The sequence below is a fragment of the Trachypithecus francoisi genome, unplaced genomic scaffold, assembly GCF_009764315.1.
Source record: "Trachypithecus francoisi isolate TF-2019V2 unplaced genomic scaffold, Tfra_2.0 Lachesis_group11, whole genome shotgun sequence".
Classification (NCBI taxonomy): domain Eukaryota; kingdom Metazoa; phylum Chordata; class Mammalia; order Primates; family Cercopithecidae; genus Trachypithecus; species Trachypithecus francoisi.
In genome coordinates, this window is record NW_022681456.1 from 52996879 (window position 1) to 53017204 (window position 20326).

The 20326-nt window shown below is 32.8% G+C and overlaps 1 protein-coding gene across 1 annotated transcript in view; it reads right to left on the minus strand.

The window, feature by feature from the left end:
* PTPRQ (protein tyrosine phosphatase receptor type Q) overlaps nt 1-20326 on the minus strand; it is a 218733-nt gene that overhangs the window by 18658 nt on the left and 179749 nt on the right. The window contains exons 36-39 of the mRNA XM_033221161.1: nt 10485-10511; nt 9743-9824; nt 6571-6661; nt 4309-4385 (exon numbers count right to left, since the gene is read on the minus strand). Coding sequence (XP_033077052.1) covers nt 4309-4385; nt 6571-6661; nt 9743-9824; nt 10485-10511 — 277 coding nt within the window. The remainder of the gene's footprint in view (nt 1-4308; nt 4386-6570; nt 6662-9742; nt 9825-10484; nt 10512-20326) is intronic.

The window sequence follows — 20326 nt, forward strand, 5'->3', positions numbered from 1 at the left end:
TTTAGTAGCAATGAATAAAGTAGGGTTGAGTATTATTCCTGCTTTATCAGTGTAGAAACTTCACTCAGAAAATTTCAGGTCATACAGCTACAAAAATGCAGAGAAGGAATTTGAACTCAGGTCCATTTGAACTCTGAAGCATATGTATTTACCCACCTAAATATAATCCTCCTTTTTATAAACTCAACAATTATTAAGTGCCTACTACATCTCAGGTATTGGAGAACTACATGTTAAAAAAGTAATTTAAATGCTGCTTCCAAATCAATATTTTTATGCTTTATTCTAATCTCATACAGCAGTTATTCAATTATATCCAGTGAATTTGTATATGCAGATATAATTAGTTTTAGAATAGCATATGAGATGGAGAAGGTCAAACCAATCCTTTTTTTCTTCCTTTGAGATTTAACTATTGTGAATGTTGGATGGTGCAAACCTAAATGATGATCTGCATACTTTCTCAATAATTCTAGCATTAAGTTTAGTGAGGATAAGGTATTTCATTAAATTTGTATAGAAGAAGGCAGTAAGTATGAATAATGAAAACAACGTATAGGCCTAGAGACTAGAACACTCGTTTTGACTTTAGTCCTTTCTAATAGTGTACCCTGTAGACCAGACTACTTAAATTAGCTAATCTTCAGTTTCCTAATTATAAATTAGAGATAATCATTATTTTCTTGCACACCCCAGAGAGTCATTTTGAAGACTATTTGTAAAATAAGGAATGTGAAATGGCTTTGAAAATTTTGAAGTGTAAATGTAGATTTTTTTAGGTTAAAGTTTATCCATATTATACAGGAGATAATGACATCTTAGTGCTTATCAATGTCCTTGAACAGGTTTTTTTATTTACCCATATAAGCTCTGGGGAAAAAAAAATGTAAAATGTGCAGTTTATATTTACTCCAGCAAACACCCTCAATTGCTTTATTATGCTAAAGAAAATGTGTTGGGCATTGATGGTGATATATTTGTATATGCCTATATGTGTATGTGTATATGTGTACATATATGTGTGTATGTACACACACATATGTATATGTTTATATACAAATGTATACATATGGGCATATACAAATATATCACCATATTCTATATTGTTTGATAATTATTCTAAAATTACAATATATTGGGTCCTATTGCTAAAGGAGTGAATAGTGGGAGAATTTATATACATGCATATACATATCTAGACACATACATATAAAATGCACATATGTTTATATATGTTATAAACATACAAATATATACATATAAAATATAACTGTATATACACATATGCAAATATATTTATGTATACACATTTCACTTTTTCAGGGACACAATATCCTTTAGTATTAAAATGCTCTATCAGCCGGGCGCGGTGGCTCAAGCCTGTAATCCCAGCACTTTGGGAGGCCGAGACGGGCGGATCACGAGGTCAGGAGATCGAGACCATCCTGGCTAACACGGTGAAACCCCATCTCTACTAAAAAAAACTACAAAAAACTAGCCGGGCGAGGTGGCGGCACCTGTAGTCCCAGCTACCCAGGAGGCTGAGGCAGGAGAATGGCGTGAACCTGGGAGGCGGAGCTTGCAGTGAGCTGAGATCCAGCCACAGCACTCCAGCCTGGGTGACAGAGCGAGACTCCGTCTCAAAAAAAAAATAAAAAATAAAAAAATAAAATAAAATAAAATAAAATAAAATAAAATGCTCTATCAACATAGGAACAAATCTGATGTTTCTAACGTTACTGCAACCATTTGTATGATAGCTTTTAATCTCTAGTTGTGTTAAAAGCTGTCATTAAGTTAAAGTAATTGCAGGCATCTCAAGTTGACAGGAGAGAAATTTTGAGGGGCCTTCCTCAAAATTAATTATAAACCTCCCTCTTATACCTAAAATCATAGTATTTTCACTTTTGGCCCTCTTGAAAACATTTCTAAACTCATTTGTACAGTTGGTGGCAGATTATGGTGCTGCAATATCACTTCTTCTTCCTACCTCTTTCACAGTCTATCCTTCATCAAAATCTTCTAGCCTTTCCAAGTCCTAACTCTGTGAGCACCATTCTCGAGAATGGCCAAGGGCAGAGGAAAACACACATTGACATGTTAACCTAATTATAAACCCTGGGCTAAAGTGTCCCAGTCTTAACACACATCCCTCAGACCATATGCTGGTCCTCCTCTGTCTCTTCCCCAGACTTCAGTTTTTCCTGTTTCTATCTGAACACTAGTTATTTTGCTTTCTTTCCTACCTCCCTCTGTAGTTCTCTTTCCTTTACCATAGCTTCCAAAGAAATTGAAACCGAGAACCCATTCACAGATGGCCTCTGTCTTTTGCTCCTGGGAAAAGTGTTCATGAACTTTCAACTGGAAGTGCTGTTGAATAAATTTTGGGAGTAGGGGGAAATTGAGATACCAGACATTCTTTCTGAGGTGAAACTGTGTGAATATGTAGGTGGAAAGTAAGGGCCACTACAGTATCATCGCTACATCTATTCCGATCTGTTCTTGGCATCCCAAACAAAGGAGATTTCTTTGAGTGCTACAGTACACTTCCAGCACCAGTATGGAAATCTGCTTTTGTAAAGTGCCTTCCATATGAGCCTGCTTACCATGCAGCTCAGCAATGATTATGCATATCATAATTACTACATTGGGTCATAGTGACTTTGTTGTAAGATTTATTACATTACAACATCACTTGATTACAGTAGAATATATATCTTCAGCCTTCCTAGTTTATTGCTAATACCACGTTATCATTTGCTCATAGCTGTATGCTGACAACCTATCATATTTAAAGGGGACACTGGGGATTTGTGAAAATTACTTTGCTTACATAATCTGTGTGGTTCAGCTACACCTACTAAAATTGTCTAGTTTCATTCTTAATTATATTTACATCCTGTACTGGCATCTCTTATGGAATATTAGGCAATATGAGCTGTTTATTTGTATCTACTTGTTGGTGAATAAAAAATGATACAAATCAATAGGTCACTGATTCAACCAGTTGTCCTTGTCCTGCTTGATGGCATTTGATTATTAGAGTAGTGATTACGTTTAAATATCTAAACACATATATGCATCATTTTGTAAATCCAAGTAAAACTTTAACATACTGTAGAGTTTAGATTACAATGGAAATTGTAAGCCTAAGATTTCACCAAAATGTTTATATTTTGAATTACATTTTTAAGGGAACCAATCATTAGATACATGAATAAAATGTTACCATAATAGTAAATTTATGTCATTCTTTAAATACAGATTTAAAGTTCTAGCATAAAAAATAGAATGAAATTTAAAGAATACCTTAGCTCCTCCAAACTTTCCTTCACTTCTCTGGTTAAAAAGTCTTAAAGTCTTAAATTCTCCCATTATTCACTCCTTTGACAATAGGACCCAATATATGATTGTAATTTTAGATTAATTATCAATCAATATCAGATTTAGTACTAATTCATTTTTTCCCTCTTTGACAAAGGCTTGGAGGGAATGGGACATAGCACAAGTATGTTTAATGTTGGAGAAAGGGTGGAACATCATGTAACAAGAGCCCTAATAGAGCTGAAGGAAATAGCGGGCATGGGTGAGAAGACCTATAGATAAGAAAAAGCCTATGGAGAGTGTGGGCAGCAGAGGAAATCTTCATGTATTTGTAGATTCACCATAATGAAGATAGTTAAGCTTGCTATGCATTAGAATTTAAGTCAGTGGGTAAGAATGTAAAGGGACATAACTTGGTTAAAAAAAAAACCCAACAACTGTAAAACAGAGTTGTTCAGAGATAGAATCATCTGCCTTAGAAAGAAGTGGATGAATCAATGCCAGGAGAGACTGATGGGAATTTTTTAGAGTTCCAAGGTGAATGGTCAAATTAAGGGTACTTCCTTCTTTAAGATTCCATGAATGTGCAAACCAAGTGGCGGTCTTGAGTGCATATAAGGTTTCAATGTACCTATGATGGTGATGGCATTATCACTCACTTGAAGGACTGCAGATCTAGAAGGGAAGAGCTGCAGAACAGATTTTCATGTTATATAGACATAACTGTCCATTTAATAATTTTTAATTCACAGAGATTGGCAAACTTCATTGTGTATGGAGAATACATTAACAAAGCATATGAATTACTGGAAAGACCAGGGATGTGTAGCCTGAAGTTGAACATCTGCCATGTACTGGTGAAATAATTTTTGATAATTTATTATCTCTATTAGGCATATCCATATCCCCATCTATTGGAAAGATAACACAATTTCAGTAATTATGTTTTATACAATTATAAAATACATAAAAATAGTAACTTACAGAAATATAGCTGGCATTAATATAATCCGAACCTGGAACACTAGCGTCAGCTATCAGCTTTACTCTGTTGTTATTATCTAGAAGAAAATATAAGGAATAAGTGCTAATTGGCTTTTTAAATTGTTACTACTTTTTTTTTTAACACAAAGGAGTTCATAATATAACATTCCAATTTCACAGATGGCGGCAAATTTTAAAAAGTTATTTATTCTCCCATACTTCTACCACCCAGAGACAATGACTATTAATATGTCCTTGTATATATTTCCAGAATTTTCTAAACATATTCTTTGTATTCTAATTTTCTTTAGCTATAAATGGATATACAATCTGTTCTGCAAATCATTTTTTAAATTGTGTCTTTCCATATCAGCATAAACAAAAATATGTAATACATTATTTTAAAAAGCTATACAGTACTTCACTGTTTGAATATAACGTAGTTATTTAACCTTTTATTATTATTTAAATGATCCACAATTATAAAATGCTGAATAGACATAATTGAAATTTTTGCATATATGTAGGAGTAAACTTGTAGAATATATTACCAGCAGTAAAATTTTTAGATTATATATATGCATTGCAAATTTTGAAAAACATTTCTAAATTGTTCTCTAACAATTCACATTCTGAACCAAAGTGTTTGAAAAATTCTGTTTCCTCTTACTTTAACTATCACAAGGTATTATTAAACATCTTATGTTCTTTTGACAAATACAAATTGATGTCTCATAATATTTATTTTGATTTCCTTAAATACAAGTGAAACTGAATTTCTTTGCTTATGTTTATTAACCATTTTAATGCCTTTTCTATTAACCGTCTTTCACATTTTCTCATTTTTATTTTTAAAAAGTATACTAAAACAGAAGGCTACATAGAGCCTTTTGTCATATGAATTAAAATTTTCTTCTTAGTTTGTCACTTGTCCTTGACTTTGTCTATCAATTTTACCATACAAACATTTATATTATTATGCAATCAAATTTCTTATTATTTTTCTCTATGACTTCAGGATTTTGTACCATTTGTCAAAGTTGTTTGTCATTACAAATTATTATTACTTTTACAAATGATAGTTTTTTCTGAAAATTTCATGGATTTTTCTCATTTTAAGTATTTCAATCTTTGACCCATTAAGACTTTTTTTTTTTAGGAATGAGGTATAGATATATCTTTTATTGTTTATCTGTTGTCGTTGGAACAGCAAATAGTATCAATTTTTTTTAACATTTCATCTTTTCTCCCTAATTCGGAACACCACTTTGTTTTCTAGGTAGTTGTGTCTATTTCTAGACCATTCATTCTTTTCCATTAATTTATCTGCCTATTCTTTCTTTCAAATTTCTAATTACTAGTTTTTAGAATATTTTAAGAGCTAGTAAAATTAGATACCCTGTACTCATTACTTTTCTTCAAAGAAAAATGTCAGAAATTATTTTTCCTGAGAAAGTTTACCAACTTGATATTATAATTGAAACATCCAGTAATAATTTTAACTAAACATGGAAATGACATGAAATATCCACTGCTTAATTGTTTTGACGGGTTGTCTGTTTGTTTTCAAGGAGGCAAAATGGGTAAGCAGGATTGGGTCTGAATTCCAGATGATCTGCCTACCATACATATGGCCTTGGGTAAATTGCTTAGCTTCTCTGCTCCTCGGTTACCTCAGCTATAAGTTGTCATTATAACACAGATTTTGTATAACCCTCTTAAAGAAAATAACACTGTTTCTTTTCTTATTGATTGAAAAATGAACCTGTATTTACCATGGTGAAGCACAATTCGGCCTCATTTGTAAAACGAATTCATGTAAGTGCACATTTACTCTGATCTTCAATGAATATTTTACAATGCATTTTTTAATGTTCCATAGGAAAACACTGCTATGCTTGTAAGGGAAACTAATGCACAAAGCTAAGTGAGAATATTGCCTTTGCATTTGATGCTAGGTCTGTCGGAAGATGTTAAACAGGTTCATTACTTGGGTTAAATTACAAAGCTAAGAAACTATTAGGTCTACAGTTTCTTGCACCTGCATAAGTGAACTTGTGTGAACAAACTGAAAACCATGTATACTAACTTTAGTTAAATATGAACAAAGCAAAAGAAATATAATTTGATAGTCACTGCCTATAAAATACATTATTATAATTCAATCAATATAAAATAAAATAAGGAAACAACAAAAAAAGTTAAGATGGTAGGCATTTAAAAATACTTCCTAGCTAAACCAAAACCAAAAAATGCACATACATGGTTTTATGTTTGGAAAGCGGTTTTTTGCTCTATTCCAAGGCAGATCAGCATCAGTTGAAGAAAGATCCTGAAGAAATTTTGGTAATTCCTGTAAAATAAAGTCATTGCAAAGTTTACATTTATCAGAAGTAAACAAGAAATTTCACTTATTAAAAGACAGTTATTTGTTCTAAACTTTTTTTAATTTGTAAATTAAAAGCACTTATCATAACTGTGGAAATGAGATCAAGTTAACAGTAATGAGTTTCCCTAGGCTTTCACCAAAAATATCCTGAATAAAGTTGCTCAGCTGGGCTATTGCTCTTTCTAAGATAATTTCTTTGCACTTTGGGAAGTCTTAAGATGCGGCAACCATGTTAGTGACCATTTTACATATGTTACTAATGGTTTCATTGGGTACACACTATTGTTTAATATTTTAATGTCTACTTAGTAGGAAGAGGGATTTCAATGATTTATTTTTTGTTTTTTCTCTTCAGGCAGTGTGATTTCATGCCTATTAATTGGTACAACATTGGTCAGTTTGAGAAGATGCCAGAGGTCAATTCCTGCTCTCAGTAAGCATTGTTAAATCAATAATGGAATGCAAAGGTGCGATTAAGAATTATCAGATGTAGATGAAGGGTCAAGAAGATCTATTATTGACATTTGATGAAAATTTATGATATTATTTACCTATCTTGCTCTTGGCAAAGCAAGCATCATTAAAAAGTCTGGTATAAGAAAATATGTTCGTTATTTTGTTGAGCTGAAAATTTACGTGTATGAAATTTATAGTTTTCCATTTTAGAAATCTCAACTTACCAAATTCCATAAAAAGCACTAAACATATGTGTGTTAACAATTTTTCAACATCGATATAAATTATTTCTTTTAATTAGATAAGTTTACCTTTCTTATTTTTTCCCAAAATTAAAATCTGGACAATTGTTTACATATGGGTATGTATTAACGGACAGGAATAGTGTAAGATCTGAATTCTGATGTGTTGGCGCCAAAGGCTTACAAAAACTTTTTAACCTAGTAAGGAGTCCTAGAACAGCTTCCTCATGTCAAAGTTTTGGAAATACATAAAGAAGGGAGAAAAAAGGTGAGTTTAAAAGGACTGAAAGAGCACTTATATTTTATAATTATTTCACAGAAAAGTTTCCATTTCTAGATTTAAGCAGCTCTGGCTGTGGTAAGCAATGCTCAAACACCAGGTTGATGGTTTGGATGGTAATGTTACACTGGACAGTCTTATCCTTACCAGGGTGCACAAGGCCACAATTCTCCCTATTTAGCTCTATCTCTTTTCAGTGGTACCCAAGATGAGTTAGACTGTTTTTGCATTCCTATCCTTTTCCTCTCTCTGGAACACCTTTTTTCCTTTACCTTCTCATTAGACTTCTGCTCATCCGAAAGTTCATCTTTAAAGTCACCTTTTTTATGAAATCTTTTCTGGTTGATATACAAACAGATTTGATCCTCAATCTTTATACATATCTCCATCATGATACAGTAAATTTGTAATTTTCACACATCTGCAGTTCTTACCATAATATGAGCTTCTTTATCGTAGAATTTATCATCATAATAGCTAATATTTGTGCCAGCTACTGTTCTTAGTATTGCTTTTATTCAATCATTTTATATTCATAATTTAATAAAGTAGATATTATCATTTTATAAATGAAGATATTGAGGCACAGAGAGTTTAAGAAATTTGCCCAAAGTCACTTAGCTGGTAAGTGCTGATTTAATATATATCAATGTGCCAAATACAATGCCTATCACATAGTAGGAACTTATAAATATTTAAGATGTCAGTGAATATATCCAGAGTTAAAAAGTTTATCAAATATATGCACCAAAATGTATTTATTAAAACACAATAATTTAATAATTTGCTTTAGAAATTCTTAACAAAGCATTAGACAAAATACAATTTTTAAAAAGTTCTTAAAACTATGGTCTTCAAAACAGTTAAACTAGAAACTTTCTCATATAATATATGTGAAAATGTTATTGCTAATAAAACTTTTTATCTACTTGGTCATGCATAATGTAATTATATTCGCTCTTATTCTAGTGAAATTACACTTTTGCTCCTGAAAAATTGAGAATTCTTGCTGTCTAAAGGCTAGGAAGAATTTTATCGCACCATTGATTTTGTTAAGTCCGGACCAATATTTCTTAAGAAGCATAACCAAAAGGCTGCAGGAAATACCATTAATCTTTTCTCATTTTTGTTATTATTCCCTAAGAGACTGAAATATTATAATTCTGAATTATTTAATCCAATTGTTTTAGTCTTTGTTTCAGAAGTTCACACACTGGGAATTTCATGGAAAAAAATAAAATAGAAATAATGTTTTTGGTGACATTTAGAAATCTGTCTTTCTTAATAACAAAATAATCACCTAAGTTATAAAAGATGCTTATAAGTCTTAAAGTAGCTTGCAGATTTGATATCTACCTTATGTTTTTAAATAATTTCAGTTTTACAGATACACAAAATGTTAAAAACAATAAAACTATTCCCAACTTTTAAGTAGATTTAAAGTGACAAATTCTTAATTTTAAACATTTTCATTACATGATACAGCACTTATTCCATAGTAACTTTAAAAAGATCCCTGTAAAACATGGACATTGTTTATATGGTTTTTAAAAAATTTTTAGGCAGTTCTAGAAATAATTTTCTTATAGTTTCTGGAAGCATCAAGTTCTGGTCTCACATTCATCTATATCACTAATGTAATCCAAGTAGGTAAATGTAAAATGAAATAATTTAGTGTCTAAATGTAAAATAATTACTTAAATATAAAACTACATGTATAGTATGACCTAAACCTTGAACACACATACAAAACCTAATGAATGTATCATTCTATATTTGCATCTACATCTGGATGAAAGAGCAGAGAAGAGACAAGGTCATGCTGCCAATACAGGGGAGGTCTGAAGAAGAGCACCTTTTCCTGACACAGTAGGTGAATAATTCTGATCAGGTTGCACCAGAGGCTGCCCAGTGTAACATTACTATCAAAACAATCAGCCTGGTAATTGGGTATTGATTATCAAGGCCAGAGTCCTTCATGGCCTTGCATGCTTAAAATGGACATGAAATGTGACACATGAAACGACTGGAGGTCTTGCAATGTTGTGACAACTGCTAGTAACATACCGAAAATTCTTCTTGAAACTTTAGGTTGTTGTTTGTGCAAAGCTCTTCAACATGTTGCAGGAAGGATTTCTTGCTTATTGGCCTTCAAGTAAAGGGTATAGAATAGGGTCATGTTAGATTATATTTGTTCACGTTAGCATTGGCACTGGCTTCACTGTTAACAAGTTAAAGAACAATGGACATCCCCCAAACCACAAACAACAGAGCTTTTTAAAGTCACTCTGTTATATTTATAAAATTAACTTTTCCTCTTTAAGCTCACTTTCTTTGTATTCATGGTACAAAATTCCTTCAATTTTTTAGTGACATTCAATAAAGGATTTAGCATTTTAATGAAGAACGTTTTTCAAGTAAATGTAAGAGCATAAAGTTATCATTGAATCCTAAAGCACATAATACCTCTTTGTCAGACAGAAAACATTTTATACATTACAAGGTTTTAGAAGATATAAAATATTGCAGTGACCTCATTCTCATAATGACATGGTTTTCAAACCCCAAGGAGTTTAAATATCCCCGTATTACTTCCCAAGCTAAAATACAGACATGCAGGCTTCACCCCAGAGAGAGAGAAAGCATTTCTCCAGTTACCATGCAATTAGTCATGCTTTTATGATTTATATCCAGTTTGGAGGTTTTTCCAACAAACACACAAAAAGTGAATCACACAGTAAGGCTCTACTGAGTCAGTGCATCTAACTTTGATATTCAAAAAGAAGAAAAAAATATTTAACAAACTTACCTGATAGATTTTCTATAACTAAGTAACCTGCAATAGAGATTGTGTTAAATGCATTGTGAGTCAGAGTGGACAGCTAATTCTGAAAGAAGTGTAGATTAAAGTCAGAAAATCATAATAAATCAATAATATAAAATGTGCTATGCCTTTAACTAATATGTGATCATTATTTTAAATTTTATTTCTTTTTGAAATTATATCATTTGGACTCAAACATATCAAATAATTTACCTTCTTTCTCGAGCTAAAAAGTTGTTATTGTTATTATAAATGTCATTATAAATGCCTGAAAATGTTAGGCATTTAGGATACTACATTAAAAATAGGTCATTTTTTAAAATATTGCATGGTATTTAGTGGTCTAAAAGAGTTAATGTGAATTTTAAAAATATTTCCTTTATATATAGAAAGTGCTGAACCAGACAGAATGAATCCATAAAACATGACATCACATTGGCCAAGTATTGTTTCATGAGTGAGTTTGGATAAATACACAGCAACAGCAAATTATAACTATTTCCATTATTTTAGACCTATCTTTTGTGACAGATCATTGGCCAAATTATTTAAACTCTGTAAAAAGAGAAATAATTTTAATGGCTAAGTAGGCTATACACACACAAACTTAGAGAGGGGTGTATCATTAATAACACTTATGTCATGCACAACAAATTAGCACTGCAAAAAACACAAAAGGCACAAAATATAATGAAATGAACTAAGGAACATATGAATGTTTCAAAGTTTTAAATTTAGAATAATATTGGGGATTTTACTATATTCTTTAATTGAAAAGTATTTGTAAGAAGGTATGTTTTTTGAAGTAAAGGATGAATAAAAGAAAAAAATTGGTTTGAAAAACATAGCATCATAAATATGAAAATGGTCAAAAAGAAGTATGTTCAATGAAGAAAACATGAGTAAAAAGGAAGTATATTTCATTACAATACAGGAATTGTTGAAAAATATGGGGGTGTTGGAGCAGGTATTACAAAGTGGAATGTTAGAATTCTCAGTTAATGATGGGTGCCCCCAAGCAGAAAGAGATATTTTATCTTCCAGCTTCTCAGAGTAAATATAAAGTGGTAGACTATTCCATTACCAAACAGGGCATCTAAGTGACAGAGTAGCAGTAGCTAAGCAAAGAGTCTTGGTGGATAAGCTTAAGAGTGCCTCACAATACCTAGAGTGATTTAAAGAAAGCAGGAAAGAATTCCTGACTCTACATGGATATGGAGCTGGCTGAAAGGGCTACCAAATGACAAGAATCTCTGATTTGGGGAAGGGGAAGTGGAATGTCTGGATATTGGAGGCCCTGGAAATGTCTCTGACACAGTAACAGATGCAGTGGGGACGGAAGCAACAATCAATCTTTGTTGAAAATAATTACCCCTCATCAAAGACAAGCAAGAAAGAAAGATAAACTACAGGCTACATCCACACATACTACCTAGCTTCCTTAAGATAACTTGTCCAATGCTTCTATGCTACCTTGTTCTTCAGAAATAGGAAAGAATAGAGGGTTGTGTTGGGCAAATTCTGATCAACTGAACTTAAGATATATATGACTGAGATGCTTAGATTACCAAGGTCTATTTCCCTGCTACCACATGGACATAGAAACTCTTGAGCTTTGTGGAGATAACTTTCACAATAACAGCAAATATTATTCCATTGTGATTGGTAAAATTTAAGCACACTATATCTGATTTAGTGACAGGCTAGTGGTCCACCTGTATGAGGATAGTGAGACTGCCATCCTATCGCAGAGAGATTCCTTTTTCCTAGAGGATTATTTGAGCTGGTACTGCAAAAGTATTTTTGCTGGGATAACTGGATTTAAAATAGATGTTAGTTTCTGGGAAAACATCAATAAACCATATGAAGAATCGGTATACATTTGTGAAATCCCTAAGAGACATTAAATGTGAATAATCACATTAAAGAACAAGTGAGCAAGAAATAGCTAAAGCAAAATATTATTCATATTATTGCTCTTCTTTCTTTAATCATGTCTATTCTTCATTTCAGAAGTTATGATTAATCGAATAAATACACATTTTTTGTTTTAAGTCCATGTCTTTTCAGTGAAAAACTCTACCAAAAGTTGCTGTTTCACTATTCTTAATTCATTTTGCATTTAAAATCTCCCCCTAACGATTCTTTTTTTTTCTTTAGAAATACATCATTGTAAATTTAGTAAGTGCTATGAAACTCAGATTTTTAAAAGTTTGTACAGATGCCATTGGTGCCTAACATCACCTGGGCACTCAACATTCCCATGCAAGGAGATAGTTTCCCACTACAAGGACTTGCCATTCTCCCCTGAGTGTTTCCTGCATACAGGCTAGAAGCATCGGAGAGTAAATGTCCTAAGAAACATCCATCAACCAATGACTAACCAGAGCTGGGGGATAAATACTCCAGCTCCCTCACCCTTCAAGGGGGATAATAATGATGTGCGTTTCATGATGTCCACCTAAAGATATTTTAAACCATAATGGGCTATATTGGATTTGGGTGGATATTTGTGAATTCTTGCCTTTTATAAAATATGATGCCTTTATTGGTTTCAAATACCTGCTCGAACAATTACCAGTTATGTTATCATGTGCAATACTTAATTTTTCTGTGCCCCAGTTTCCTAGTTTGGGAAACATATGTAAATTAAGTTCATATATTTAAAGGTCTTTGGCTTTAGTAAGCAATACATAAGTACTGGTTACTATCATTAGTATGATAACTATTATTTCTAGTTTATTTTGTATATCTCATGCTGCTCCTATCCATGCTGCTGTATAATTGATACTGATATAAGGAAGGAATTTTTTTCCATTATTTCCAAAAGAATATTCTCTTAATTGTGCTCAAAGATGGATAGACTATATTGTGCTAAAATATAGTATAGCCATAATACAACATAGAAGATGATTTGTCCTTGGAAATTTGATTTTACAGGGAAATGAAATTATTTTCTTCTTAGTAAAACAGAGTAAGATCAATAGGGTAGTTAACATTCGAATCATGTATTAAAGAATAAGTAAAACTTCCGTTGTAGGAAGAATGCCTGGAATGGTATAAAATTGAGAGGGAGGGATACATAGAGAATATCTGGAGTGCAATGCATGAAGAGAAATCCAAGTCTGGATTTCCAGCTCTCAATTCAAGATTCCAAACAAATCTCTAATACAATGACCATAATAATTCAGTTTTCATGTAATCATGTAAAACATTTCTAACCATGCTTACATTTCTGACATTATTTCTTGTAACTCCTCTTCATGCATCCTTTTTGCACTCCAGATATTCTCTATGTATCCCTCCCTCTCAATTTTATACCATTCCAGGCATTCTTCCTACAACGGAAATTTTACTTATTCTTTAATACATGATTCAAATGTTAACTACCCTATCAATCTTACTCTGTTTTACTAAGAAGAAAACAATTTCATTTCCCTGTAAAATCGAATTTCCAAGGACAAATCATCTTCTATGTTGTATTATGGCTATTTAAGTCCCTGCATTAAGGATACAAGCATTTGGGTTCATATATACTTCAGGGTTGGGGCAGGATTACAACTTGGCTTATTAGATGTCCCCCATAACATTATTCATAGTAAACATTAGATAAATCATATCAAATATAAATTTGTGGATGAATTCAGATTAAGATACACAGAAAGCAAAATATGAATATTCTGGTTTTATTGTGAGAGAATATCTGAATTGAATACATTTCCCACTAAATTATTAAGAAATTAAGAATTCTTAAGAGGTCCTAACTCAAAGTTTTAAATATGTATAATCAATAGCTTTATCAACAAAAAGCATATGAGTCTAAGCAAAAGCCATATTAGATAACCTAACATTATAAATTAACAGGTGCTTTTTTTAGGAAATTAGATAGATGAACAATAAAATTGCTCTTGCCTACTCAGGTGATAAATAAATAGGCACACACTTTAAGAAAAAGAGAGGTGGAATCTGTTTTGGCTTTTTTTTCTTTTGTATCATTCTTTTTAATCTAAATCCAATCACTTTTTAGAATCTGTTCTTCGCATTTATGTTTATGTAAGATAAGAAATAAAGTTTCTAGTAGTCCAGTTTTTATGTAATTTTCTAGTCTGTACTTATGTCACAATCATTTGTGAGTTAAAATGTTCAAATACCTATCAGGAATGCTCAAATTGAGAAGACACCTTGAGATCAATTACCTGACTATTTTAAATAAAAGTTAGATATTTCCTTCCTCATTGTTGTCTATAGTATACTTATCATTGCTTTGGTTCCTAGCCTCATGTTGTACAGGTGTATTTATCACTCAGGTATTGGCTACATTCTAAATTGTATTTTTCTTTGAGGTTTTAAACTTTAATGTTTATATAAAAATATTAACTTGAATAATTTATAGAGAGAATAAGAAAAGAAAATGGGACATACTATAAAGAAAATGCACTAACTTATCACTGATGAGGGATAACTAAATTCCTAATAGGTAAAACTGTTTGCTTAAATAAGCACTAAAAACTCACAGAAATTGATGTGCATGAAAATCAACAATGCTATTTCAGGAGTGCTAGTTTCGAATGAAGTGATCCAAGGAGATACTCAAACATACTCGAATAGAAAACTTTATATTAACATTTTAAAAACTTAAAAAAACTGTTAAATGGAAAGTATTTTTAGACTGGTAGGATATTCTCATTCACTTATGATAGTGAGTTTGCTGTCAGACTATATTCAGTTCATTACTGGATAAATCAATTTGGGAACAGTCCAGATTTCAATAAGATAACTGACTAATTTCCAATAGAAAGGGCTAAACACTTTTTATTACATGAATCTTAACTGTCTTAAATTCTATATCTTTTGGTTGAAAAGGGTCTTATTTCACGTCTGGACTCATTTCTTTAAAGCCTACCAAAAACTTAAATTCCACTCAGATTACTCTTGATGGATCTAGAAGGGAAGCATTTATTTATGTTGGCAGTGGTGATTGAAGACCATATTGTCACAGAGACTCAGCTTTCCCTCAAGGTCAATTAGTTGAAATCTATAGGGAATTAAAATATAGTCCTAATAGCCACAGATGATAGCCTATAGTTGAGCAGCTTCAACCAGCATTATCAGTGGTATGGGACAAAGTGAGAAACTTTTTTTCTACTTAACCAGTGATGTTAAGTTAAAAATAAAAGAATCTCAAATTTGTCAATTGATGTAAAAATATATATTTGTATCCCATAGCATATACTTGCTACTTAGATTAAATTTGTGAAGAATCTATTTCTCCAGTAAAATATTAATATTTCCAAGTTTTGTATGATACTGAGTGTGAGTTTTCAGTTTGTATATTTCATCAAGTCATTAATAACACATAAATTACATCTACTTCTACAGTATTCTATTGCTTATCCAAAACATCTACTTTAATGCTTTTAGAGGTCCCTCAATTTTTGTTATTTCCTATTATTTTTCTTTATTCTGGGTTTGAAAATAATGTTCTCTCACATCCTTCTTCATTCTTTTACCAAATCATTGATGTTTCTGTAGTGCTCAATATAAATTTAAGGCCAGGCGCGGTGGCTCAAGCCTGTAATCCCAGCACTTTGGGAGGCCGAGATGGCCGGATCACGAGGTCAGGAGATCGAGACCATCCTGGCTAACACGTTGTAACCCCGTCTCTACTAAAAAAAACACAAAAAACTAGCCAGGCGACGTGGCGGGCGCCTGTAGTCCCAGCTACTCGGGAGGCTGAGGCAGGAGAATGGCATAAACCCGGGAGGCGGAGCTTGCAGTGAGCTGAGATCCAGCCACTGCACTCCAACCTGGGCGACAGAGTGAGACTCCGTCTGGAAAAAAATATATATATATATTTTAATTATATATTATATATAATATTAATATATAATATTAATATATTGTTAATATAATATATTATATTAATATTAATATATTATTAATATTATATATTAATATATATATTAATATATAACATATATTAATATTAATATATTACATATATATATATATGTAAACTTAAAATGTCCTAACCCATGGCTGGTCCTATACAGTTGACTCTAAAACTTTATAAGAGAAACATACCATAAGTGAGTAACAGAATACTTTTCATGTATTTATTTATGTATTTATTTATTATTTTTTTGAGATGGAGCTTCACACTTGTTGCCCAGCCTGGAGTGCAATGGTGTAACCTCGGCTCACTGCAACCTCCGCCTCCCGGGTTCAAAGAATTCTCCTGCCTCAGCCTCCTGAGTAGCTGAGATTACAGGCACCTGCCACTATGCCCAGTTAATTTTTGTATTTTTAGTAGAGACGGGTTTTTGCCATATTGGCCAGGCTGGTCTTGAACTCTTGACCTCAGGGGATCCACCCACCTTGACCTCCGAAAGTGCTGGGATTGCAGGCATGAGTCACCACGCCTGGCCATGTAATACTTTTTTAAATCAGGAAGACAATTAATAGTAAATGATATGTATTACTTTCTCAACATGTCTTCTCGTATGTGTAGGATGAATCAGTTTAAAAGAAGCATTAAATTTGAAGGATATCTCTTTGGAGGCAATGTTTCTTCCTTTCTCGTCACACTATTCCCAGTGCCTAAAACAGTGCTTATCACTTGAGAGATACTCAATTATTATTTATTTTTATTTAATCAAGATGAAATGACCTTTTAGATGAGAAGCGAATGCAATATTCTTGCTGATGTCAAAGAGCTCAGATGTATGATCCCCAGTGAGGCAGAAGTTGAATTTTCCTTATTACTAAGCCTTTCCACACTAGCACATTTGAAAAAAAAAGTTCTTGCCAGAAGTCTTCTTTTGTCATCTATGTATTCTAAATGAAAACCATGGGCATTGTTTAGCTACATCAGGGGCAACAGGGTAGAATTTGTAGATAGACAGGAGAAAGAGACTGATCAAAGTTGCGTGAAGAGATGAATGGGGCTCTGAGCAAGGACTCAATGAATAGGAGACACCAGAAGACATTACACCAGCTAAAAATAAGGCCTTACTGCCTGTTAGCCAGGATGGCAGGCAGGCAATAACATTTCTCTGTTAGATGTTAGAAGCAACCTCAGAAAACTAGATTTGGAACAAGACAGATCTGCTTTAAATAGTATGATGTATGTAGTGTTCTATAAAGGTTCTGACTAACACAAGTGATTAAGTTTAGCCTGTCAGGGTAAGGGCTCTGACTGAGCAGGGTACTATTCACTGATTCTAGGAAAGAAAATTTGGTGTTAGAGAGAGGAAAGTAACAAAAAAAGAATGAAAGAAGCAAGCAAGAAAAGAAAGAAAGAAAGAAAGAAAGAAAGAAAGAAAGAAAGAGAAAGAAAGAAAGAAAGAGAGAGAGAAAGAGAGAAAGGAGAGAAAAAAGAAGAGAGAAAGAAAGAAAGAAAGAGAAAGAAAGAAAGAGAAAGAAAGAAAGAAAAGAAAGAAAAAAAAGAAAGAAAGAAAAGAAAGAGAAAAGAAAGAAGAGAAAGAAAATAGGGAAGGAGTGAGCGAGCGAGAGAGAGGGAGAACAAGAGAGCGAGAGTGACAGAGAGAGAGCGAGAGAGAGAGAGAAAGAGAGAAGGAGAAAAGGAATAGGAAAAGGATTCTATTTTATGATGATGAAGAAAGACATTTAGCAGAGTTGCTCAAACAAACTACCTCTGAGTCTGGAATGGCCCAGAGGTTAACTTTGAGTGCTGGTTGAAAATTGATATTTTATGTGTAATGTGATCAATTAAATCTTTAACAGCGTCTTACTTTGACAAATGTTTGAATCCCATCAAGCAAGTCCTCTGAAGGAAATGTATTTTCATAAAAGTATTTTAATTCTGTCAATGGGAACTTGGTAACTAGTTAATCTGAAGTTAAAACAAGGTTACTTATGATTCCCAAATGCTAAATGTGATTAGAGTAGACACAGACCAGGCTTCTCAATTTTAATAATGCAGAGTACCATTCACAGTTAACCATACTATCAGGAGCTTTGGCCCCATTCAGCCTTATAGCTCATGAAGACAGGCTCTTCTTTAGTAAGGCGTGTGATTTTGAAATCAAATGCCTTTTTATTCTCTGCCTCCATTCATATTCCTGCATTCATATTCTTTCATTTACATTCTTTGCATGAAGAAATTTGTTATGTTTAGGGCACTCAATCAGTTACTGAGGTCCCTGCTAGTGCTGATATTCTGCTATGCTACTCTCAGAATGTAACAAACAATGTTTGTGCCAGTATACAAATGGCATTTCTGAGCATCAGGGGAGCGCCTGGAAGCATTCACAGTTGGCTACCCATTGGTCAGTGCAGAAATAACGTTTCCATGAAATATGCCATTCTGTGTATGCACCAGAGAGTCAGGGAACAAGAAATGTCATTGTATTGGTCCTGACAGGTTAACCACCTAGAGTTGCAGAAATGAGCTTGTATGAAATGTAAATATAGTTTCCACCCATCAGATGTGGAACTCAGTTCTTGTGTCATGTTAATAACAGAATGAGAAGCCTGTATAGGAATCTAGGTGCAAACTTAATTTGCTATCAAACCTAACACAACATGGGAACACTGCAAATTCTCAGGACATGCACATTATGAGTCAATGTGCATTCTGATAAGATTAACTTGACCATTATCAATAGCATGCAATATTATAAAGGACATATTGTAAGTAGAAAGTATAGCTTTTTGGGGGAGCTTTGGAAAAAACAGTGCATTAAGCAATAAGATGTTCAATATTATGTATTTTAAAATATAGAGCACACCACATGACAAGATTAAAATAATCACAGCAGAGTTCTGCATTACCACAGTAACTTACTGGATGACAAAAATCTCCTTGCGTCTAAAGAAAAATGAAGAGTATCTGGAAGTAAAGATTCATTATTTATTTAGTATACAAACACACTGAATTATTTTTGATTTGTTATTTCAAGAACACGAGCATTAAGTATCTCCAACTTTATTCTAAGTATAGAACATTTCTTGTATTCTAAATTCACAAATTTTTGCCATTGTTTGCAAAGATAGCTTAAGTTTAGAACAGAAGTAAAATATACGACCACAATTTGTCAAAGAATGATGACACTTAAAATACAAACTATTAGGATTTCATATATCAGTCAAAAATTATGAGTTACTATTGAACCCCAAATAAAAATTGCACTACTAAAAGATTTCCGGTTTCTGCAAGTTTGAGTCAACACTAAAATGCCATCACTTCTTTGCTTCATATCATGAGACAACAAAGAAATCCAAAGAGGCACCTCTTTCTTTAGACTCATTCTCGTCATAGAAAATGCTGCTGAGGAAGAATTCCATGGGTCTTTGTCTATTTAAGAAAGTTTACATTAATCTTCTGTAGTATGCTTCGAAGTTACACACACACACACACACACACGTGTATCTTGATACCTCAGAGACAGACCTGGGCTAGCTTGTAACTCTCCTGCTTATTAGCTGTATGACCTTAGACATTTACATAAACCTGTCCTATCATCATTTTTTAAATCCATCTGTAAAATGGGGATAGGAGTACCTACCACTAAGGGTTGAAAGAGTTAAGTGAAATCCCTACATGCAGAGTTTAATACAGGAATTGCTCATAAACAGTAGCTATTATTTTGTTAGCAAATTCTATATATGAAAGTAGACTGGGGTAGTACTCAATTTTACAAATATAAATCACGATAATAACAATACCAAACGTATTCTGGTTTACAGTTTACAAAGTACACATGTAGAATTCTTTTTAAGCAATAATCTTTCTGAAGACATAACCATATATTTAACAAACATTCAACATGTACACTTCTAAAGTTATTGACGAAAGAAAATTA